This window comes from Antedon mediterranea, chromosome 7, assembly GCF_964355755.1.
Source record: "Antedon mediterranea chromosome 7, ecAntMedi1.1, whole genome shotgun sequence".
NCBI classification, from domain to species: domain Eukaryota; kingdom Metazoa; phylum Echinodermata; class Crinoidea; order Comatulida; family Antedonidae; genus Antedon; species Antedon mediterranea.
In genome coordinates, this window is record NC_092676.1 from 7,449,108 (window position 1) to 7,457,929 (window position 8,822).

The 8,822-nt window shown below is 33.2% G+C and overlaps 1 protein-coding gene across 2 annotated transcripts; it reads right to left on the minus strand.

The window, feature by feature from the left end:
• Positions 1-8,351, minus strand: LOC140054084 (FAD synthase-like). Of its 2 annotated transcripts, none has more exons than XM_072098924.1 (12): positions 8,210-8,351; positions 6,395-6,489; positions 5,972-6,095; positions 5,437-5,552; positions 5,099-5,239; positions 4,790-4,941; positions 3,976-4,064; positions 2,918-3,143; positions 2,418-2,519; positions 1,810-1,931; positions 1,317-1,458; positions 1-1,172 (listed from the first exon to the last, which is right to left on the minus strand). In XM_072098924.1, the coding sequence occupies exons 1-12, from the start codon at positions 8,325-8,327 to the stop codon at positions 1,010-1,012; spliced, it is 1,590 nt and encodes a 529-aa protein (XP_071955025.1). In that variant the 5' UTR covers positions 8,328-8,351; the 3' UTR covers positions 1-1,009. The 2 variants fall into 2 exon arrangements, with proteins under 2 accessions (XP_071955025.1, XP_071955026.1); XM_072098925.1 differs by lacking the exon at positions 8,210-8,351 and adding an exon at positions 7,157-7,448.
• Between the last annotated feature and the right edge of the window lie 471 nt (positions 8,352-8,822).

Sequence of the window (8,822 nt, forward strand, 5' to 3'; positions counted from 1 at the left end):
CCGTGTAATGTATAACAGTTTTTTCAGGTAAATAATTTTGTTTTCGATCCAATTTTTGGTCAAAGTGGATAACTATTAAAGACCCCTTCCCTGCAATTTTGGACGTTTTTTGGAAAATAATACATCCTATATCACTTTAAAAACATTAAACCATGTCATTCCTTGTCTTAAATGTACGTTTTATGGTAAATTATGATAAAAAGTGAGAAACAATGCACTATCTAAGTAAAGTAGCTCGCGGCGATCGACCTCTCGTGGACGGTCTTAGGCCTAGCCTAGCTAGGCTTAGTTTTGTAGGCCTAGCTGGTAAACATCGGTAACGTACGAACATCGTACGCGAGCTATATACCTAGCCTAACGTTGTATAGTTGCTGCATTAATTGTCTTTCTATTTTTGCCAGACTCCGTTGATACAAATTGGGGAAAACCCGGTATTTTCGCTGCAAAGTTAGGAGTCTTCCATTTGTTTTGGCTTCACGATCGATCGAAAAGTGGGCGAATTACAGATGAAAAACAAAAATATCAATCCGCGCGGTTTTGGGATTTATAGCGGGCCGCTATAATTATTAGAATCGATTTATTTTTCACATTTTTAACTGTTTAAAGACGAAAAAGTTATCGCAATAGGACCATATAGTATTATTTTTACATTCAATATAGTTTGTGATCTTAAATTAGATCTAAAAAACGTAGGGAATGGGGCTTTAAGTGACAATAAAATGGCATATTCAACAAAAAATGTTTTAAGAATTATTTTTTCAAAGGCAATACATCTTTAAGTGAAAATGCATCACTTGAATACCAGACTTTGATTGATTTTTTGATTGATTATTTTTATAACACAATGCACAATGGTCCACTATTGCATAAAGTTCTAAAAACCTAAAATTAATTCTATAGATTAATATTTTTGATGTCTATAAAAAACATTAATACTAAATTCATTTTAAATGTTCACTTTTATGTAAATAATTGATTCCATTATACTTGTTTTTTTTTTCCTGGCAAGTCATTTTTCTACTATCTCCGATATACTTTTGGTTCTTCCAGTACGTTCTCGCGTCCCATCTGTCAACTGATAGGCTGGTTTATATCGCGCATTACCATACTTGTCAACAAATCGCAGTGCTGGATTTGGAGCTGTGTTAGTTCGGCTACCCAATGATGTATACCTACAAAAAATAAAATGCATTTTTGAGCTTTCAAATTTTAGTTGCAAGCATGTTTTCATTTGTGAGAAGAAAGTTTTTAGATAAAATATTGTAATATAATAATATTTAAAATTAATTAAAAATATATTTTAAATAATTAAATACCCTTGGTCATACAGCAAACAGTAAGGCACTTGTAACGCTCGAAGCAAGGCCCAGACCTCTTGGTACGTCCATTCAAGAATTGGGTTGACGCGCATGAAAGGTGGCCAATCAGGATCTGTCATACAAAATGCTTCAAGGTGTTCTGTTATGAATAAAAATAAAATGTTGTTTAAAATCAAATCAAATGTCTTATTTACTTTATCCAATGATAATTGTGTCAACAGTTTGGTAGAACCAGGAATATATAGTTTAAAAGCTTTGCTTATTTTGAATTAGTATTTTATAGCTTTTGTACAGTTTAATAGCTTTAATTTTTTTATTTTATGGAATAAAATTTGATTGACAAATGTGGTGGATTGGTCTCAATGTACTACATGGATTCTTCTTTACTAAAATGCACTTTACCCTATCGATCTGTAACTTATTATCGATTCCTGGTATACTGTCTAGGAAAGGCATGCTTTATTATTTCTTAGGGGGGTAAACCTCGTACCTGAAAATGGATCGGACCTCCTTGTACCCATAATGACTGCCTTTACATGCGGATGACTGATCTGCATTTCTTTTAAGCCATCCTTGATCCTCCCATGAATTATAACAGGTTTTAAATTATATCTAAATAGTTAAAAAAACAAAACTTTATTATATTTTTGTACTAAAATAATTGAAGCTGAAGCAGTGCCTAGTTTTATGAAAAATGAAAAATAGTATTGACAAAAATATTTCATAAAAATAATTTAATAGAATAATAACAAAATAGTGGCACTGTGGTTCGGTGCTTGCCTAGCAATGCCAGAGTTCTTGGTTCTAATCACGTTATACTCCAGAATTACAAATACAGTCTCCACTATCAAACTAGTTTGACAAAAAAAGTGTGATGTGCCCAATTATGCTAGTGATAATGTTTAAATATGGTAGTGATATGACATCATCATGTCCATATATGGGCACATCACATTTTGTTGTCACAAAGTTTGATGATGTAGACAGAGCATAAGCCTCATAAGACTTGGTTTATAAAGCATGGGTTTCACATTCTGTATTTATAAAGTCATGCTGGATGGTGTAAACATTTTTGTTTAAAAAAATAACATTCCCCACCTTGAAAATGTTTCTGTGATAAACATCTCTTGTTGTTTGAATGTTGGTTTACCTTCTATATACAAAGCCTGCAAATTCCCTGGTATATTATCACCATACTTCCTATAGTAAAGGAAGATTGAATATAATATATATTTATAATCATTTTTATTGCGCCAATTAAATATGCATATTGTAGCCTGAATTTTGCTGAACAATCAACTTTTAAAATAAATTTTGTTTTTAAAGACTGATACAATATGATCAATAACTATTTTTGCTTTATGGTAAAAGTAACATTAAGGACAGATTTTTTTCATTAATTAACCTTAGTGGAGGAAAATCCAGATTTTTTTTTAAAGTGTATTACATTACCTCTGAAAAGGTACCATTTTTAAAAATTTAGGGACGGTGGGACACCATAGGCACTCAATACTTGGAATCTACTGTAGATGCTGAAACCATAATAAACAGTTAATATTATTCATAAACATGAATTTAATCTTATCACGGCCACTTACTTTTGGACCACAGCGAAAAATAAGTGAACAAGAATGGTACAGTCCTTTCCTCCATTGAAGCCTACACAGATTTCATCGAGTTTGTATTTATCTAGAGCCTCTTCTAAAGTCTTTACTGCTTTGCTAAGTGGCGTGATTAGCTCAGGCTGTGTCGTTGACTGTAAAAGGTTGTAAACTTTGGATGATGCATTTTTAACAGGATCTTTCTCATATTCTACCACCTTCTCTAAAAAAAGAAAATGGTTGTTATTTTTAGAGTTGTAAAATATGGAACATTACAGTGCCAGCTTTATGTTTACGGAATGTAGAATTCCTTCTTTTTATGAATTGTTTAGAAAATCAATATATGGCCTGATGGGTAGACTAAATGCAAGCGAAAATGTTTTAGTCTCAACGATTATAAACAATGTCTTAGTTAAGTCGAAGGTGCTCTCCAGGTGGAATGCCATCCTGAGATGAGTAGTAGTAATTAGTCTTGTTTATTTTATTTCATTTATATGTAATTTTTACTTTCTATGGACCAGAGATTCCGAAATAAAAGATTGAATTGAATGAATGAATGGTGCCCTTAATTTCAATTAAGGTTAGAGGTAAAAATCTACACATTCAGGAGACAAACAAAAGATATATTGTTCCAATTTTTTTTTTTAATTGAAATAAAAAATTTTACTTTGAAAAAACTGTAATTTATTGCAAAATATAGTCAAATTCAAACAGTTTTTGGTTGAATTTATTCTTTTTAAAGTGAAACATTTTTTTTTACGAAAGTTATTAACTGCAAAATGTCCTTTTATTCATCTTCATGTTTTTTTAAATAAAGAAGGTAGATGTGTAATAACCTGGTTTTTACTATACAGTAGAACTCCTCGCAATATAGAACTCTTCCATTCTGACACTTTCTCATGAAATGAACTAGGGACAACTTATTTTTGAACGCTAAAGCCCATCCTATTCAGGGGGCATCATTAAGGTAACTTTGTTCCGAAGATGCCCTTGTTACGGTAGAACTTAAAAGGGGTTTCCTTAATAGGCATTTTAGTCTATTCTAAAGGTTTTACCTGAAGGTAACATTGACAGAAGTTCCTTGTGAGCCTCTGCTAACTTGGCTCCATCTTGGCACTCTAAGCTGATTTTAACTTTATAATAGCTAGAACAAATAAATGTTTAAATCAAATTTATAAGATGTTGCTTAAACGATGGAGAAAAATTACATTCGGCCATACTGCGTTGAAATGTTAGGCCCGACTGTCTAGAAATAGTGGCGGGTGCTGTATATACACCAGAGAGTGATGGTGTAATGATACTATCTAACTAGCATGTGATAGGCATGGGTTCTGTACAATACTAATTGCATCCTTAGGCAATATGCTTAATCTCATTACCTCATCCTTCGGATGAGATGTAGAGCCATTGGTACATTATTCGAAAAAGAGTAGGGGATCGTCTTTCAGTGTGCTGATCTGGTAGGCACTGCACTGCTGGCTGCCGTCGGTCCTTAGAGGACCTAATCCGAATTTCCTCAGTTTTCAGTTAAGCTTGAGGACCAGAATAATGCATTAATAATGTTAAAACATTTAACATCTTTTTGTGGTGTTTGTATTATTTATTGCTATGTACACAAAATATAAACAACAGCTTGTTAAACTAAGCTGTAAGTGGCGGATTTGTTTCTGCTGTTGTTTCTGGTTTAAAAAATAAAAATAAACACCAGATGAATTTTAAAAAAAATCTCAAAACCACAAAAAAAAACCCAAAATATGACATAGCAAGGAATAACCCTTTAAGCTGGAATGCTTGTTTCAGAAGGTGACCTCAGCAAAGGCTAAGGTCAGCTAAATATCATACACACAAGGTATTAAGATTTATACAAACCTGTTCAGTAGATCTGGATAACAACCTAGTTGTATACAATCCTTGTATTTACTGTTAAACTCATTTAATATTTCAGCTACACTTATTTCATCACACGCAAGAAAGATTTCACGATAATGGAAGGTGATGTTCGATTCTCGGAACAAAGTTTTCTACCAACAAAAAAATTAATAATGCTCTAAGTTGAAAAATTATCAAATAATACACCTAAAATTTACACTATTCAAAATTATATAAATATGATATAAAAGCAATTGGATTAGCCAATTAGCTAATAAATAATAATAATAAGAAGAACATTGCTTTTACCCTGAGGAGATTAAAGTCTTTCTGCAATAACTTTGGAATTCCTGGGAAGACTACGACATTCCGTACTGTTATCACCGGATACATATTCTTTTCACCGGATTCCGGATCAAACCCATAATGCAATTTGGCTGACTCTGGAATCTAGGAAAGAATATACTAGTCAGAGTGGCAATTCGGCGCAATATCACAAAAATAATGAAAGCATATTTGGGTGAGCACTTGTAAAGGAATAAGAAACGTAAAAAGGAATAATAACTAAGAGTAAGCACTATACAATACAACAAGAACACAATGCATTACTTGCTGTAAGGAAATCTGTTTTATAAATAAATCCTTACAAATGCCATCTTCATCTGTGGGGACTGCAAGCTGTGTTCTGCTCCGAAAAATCGTTTACACAGGGTCACTAACTCATCATTCAGCGCAAGTTCTTCCTTAAATGCCAAAGCAACACCTAGAAATACAACTAAAGACTTAGTATGTGGTAAAATTGCGGCGGATAAAGAGAGGAACACTAGGGCTCCCTCTTTTGACAACTAAAATGAAAATTACTTTTTGAATCTAATTTTTGATTATTAATAATACTATGTTTAGTGCTCCTCCATTAAAAAATCTGTGAAAATAATAAATCCTCATCTCCAGATGACAATGGAAAAATAATTAACAATTTGACAAGATACATCTAGGGCCGTAGCAGCCAGTACGGTTGGTAAGGTTTAAACCTAACCACTTCTTCTGAGAGGCCTGTGACGACCCAGTGACTTGAACAGAGATTGTTCACTTTTATTTTTGCACCACTTTATTTCTTGTGGCTTCACTGGCAGCGGACTCCAATACGCACACTGACACAAATTCTTAACCCTGATTATCTACCTTTGTAAGTGATGTCATCATGCGTTGGTCCAATCCCACCAGACGTCACAACATGTGTATACTTGGATGAAAAATTTGCAATTTCACTTGAAACTTTCTCCAAATCATCTCCAATTACTGCTATCTGAAATATATAAAAGGTTTAAAGAATTATATCACATCTATACAGTAAAATATAGGGAAAAATTTCATTAAAAAATTTTGTTTAGCAATTATTGCTAATCAAACTGATTTTTTAGTCGAGAAACATAGTTTTGTATTGTCTTTTGCTACACAATTTTAGAAATGTGTAGCAATAAGGTTGTTTTGTATAGCTTTTTGCTATGCTACATTGGCGAAATTATTCCCTGAAATAATAATTATTCAGAATAAAACATTTAAAACATTCTTTGGTTATGTATTTCTCAGAAAATTGCTACTTACCTTTTCAACTCTTATACCCATTTGGAAAAGTTGACCACATAGAAAATGTGAATTTGTGTCCTGAACATGGCCTTTCAATATCTCATCTCCAATAACTGAAATATAAAAAATTATACACTTGAAATGTCCATAGTTATACCTTAATAATGATAATATTACCAGAGGCTCATTTATTGCCTATTATTAAAATATGGGTCGTGTCACCACAAAAGGAGCCTTGTGTTGAAATTAAATTTTTTTTATTATTATTATAATATTAATCTCCATTCTTTAAGCTTTCCAAAAATATGTAACTTGCTTTATATTTCTTTCAAGACAATTAAGATATGACCAGATTTCAACAAAGCACTTCCGAATTCAATAGATTATCAACAATTAGAAAACAGCCTTTGAAGTTCAGTGGACCATTACATTGGTTCTATTCAATATCCACAACACATTCTCCTTGGATACCATTAGTTATTATAAATGGATCTACATGAAATTTTACACACTTAAAGAATGAAGACGAATAAAGATTACACTTTAATTTCTTTCAATTTTATTATCATCTTCATATATAAAATCAACAATTAAAAATGCATAATTATGTTGATTAATGGATTATTTTGAGCACACAATCTGTTAACATAACTCACTTCTACTCTAGATCATGATTAGGCCTATACAAATTCTTATTCGTTTTCAATAACTATCCTCGCCGTCAGAATCTTCGTCTATCCCCATCCAGTCTTTAGTATCCTCATCCTCATCTTCACTTACCCCATTTTCTTCAGCCCCTCACCGAGTAAAAAAATCCTGAATGTATGTAGGCCTAGCTAGTCGCTGAACAGGGGCCGGGCCGCATCGTCAGCATTAGCAAGAAGGCCAGCATTTAAAGCGTCAGCTATGACTTTTTCCGATCGTTCATTATCAGAATTAGACATTTCTATTAATTATATCAAACTACTAATTCGAATGATGCAAAAGAATTATAGTATAGTTTATTAAAAGATTGTAAATTATAACACGAAAGTAGGACAATAATGTAGCACACTGTAAACCTCGTGCGAACAGCTTACCAAGGAAGTAAACAATACGTCTACGCATGCGCACATGTGATTGACCAATCAGAGGACGCGATTAGTCCCTTTTGTTTGGCTGTATCTAAGGCCGAAGCCTTTATAAAAGTGATTGTGATTGGACTATGATTGCAAATACAAATGTTTATTCATGATATTCTGAAAGATGACGTTTCAAGCTTTAAAACCATACCAGTTGTGACGGGTTTCCAATGTTGGAAAGGCGAGAACGGTCGATTGAAAAATAGGGTAGATTTTTGGCCGTTTACGACTGAAATCGTCAGAATTCCACACAAAACCTTACAACATTGTCTATAAAAACGTCAAAATTTATGTATTTTGGAACAAAATTAAGTTTTAATAATTAAGGAAAAGTAAACTATAATAGTTGAATATGTCGAATATGTAAAAAAAAAAAAAAATTATTTTCAGTCAAAATTGACTATTCCAACTTTCAAAGCTAATTATAGCAATATAGCTTTTGCGACACAAGGCTCCTTTCGTGATGACGCGACCCATATGGCAAACATGTCCTATCATAAATTCAAAATGAGTAATGGTCCAAGGGATTTTATTTAGGTCACCGTCTAGGTTGCACTTCTAGTTAGGCTTATAGGTGGTTGCGCACACACTGCATGCATGCAGAAGAGATGCTGAGATGCTGCTGAACTAAACTAAGGATCGGTGAATGTTTTGGCTAGGCCTAGGAAATCAGGACAGAATTTAATAGGTATAGCAATAAAAAGCACAATACTTATGATTCCAGCTGTAGGCTGGTTACTTGAAGACATGGTTCTAGTTAATCTTAATCTTGGCAATAAAGACAAGTGCTGATGTACAACACGCAAACGAAATATTACGGATCTAAACATGAGTAGTCAAAACAGATTCGGTGGTTTCCCTTTTCTGAGATTGAAACGCTTGAGTGAGCAAAGGGGCGGTTACCAACAATATTTAAGATATTTCACCAACTACCCTGTAAATAGCAATTATTTTAAAACATTGCTATCAACAATATTTTACTTTATTTTAATCAAATTTTAATGAATGAATAATATATATGTTATTCGTAATTTAAACATATAAAAAAAACACATACAGAATAACATGTAGTTATTTTTTTAGATTCATGTTTGTCTACCATTCCGTGTAAATAGACATTGTTTTTGTTGAGTGCCGGGTCGCGTGATAGAGATCCTGCTGCAGACTGTCTGCCATGCGGTATGTCTGCCAGGCGGTATGTCCGCCAGGAGAACACATTCTCGACGATACCATTTTTTTTAAAGGGAAAATATCTGTACTTTGTTTCTGTAATGTCTGCAAGGCGGTATGTCTGCCAGGGGGAACATATTCCTGACGATACCATT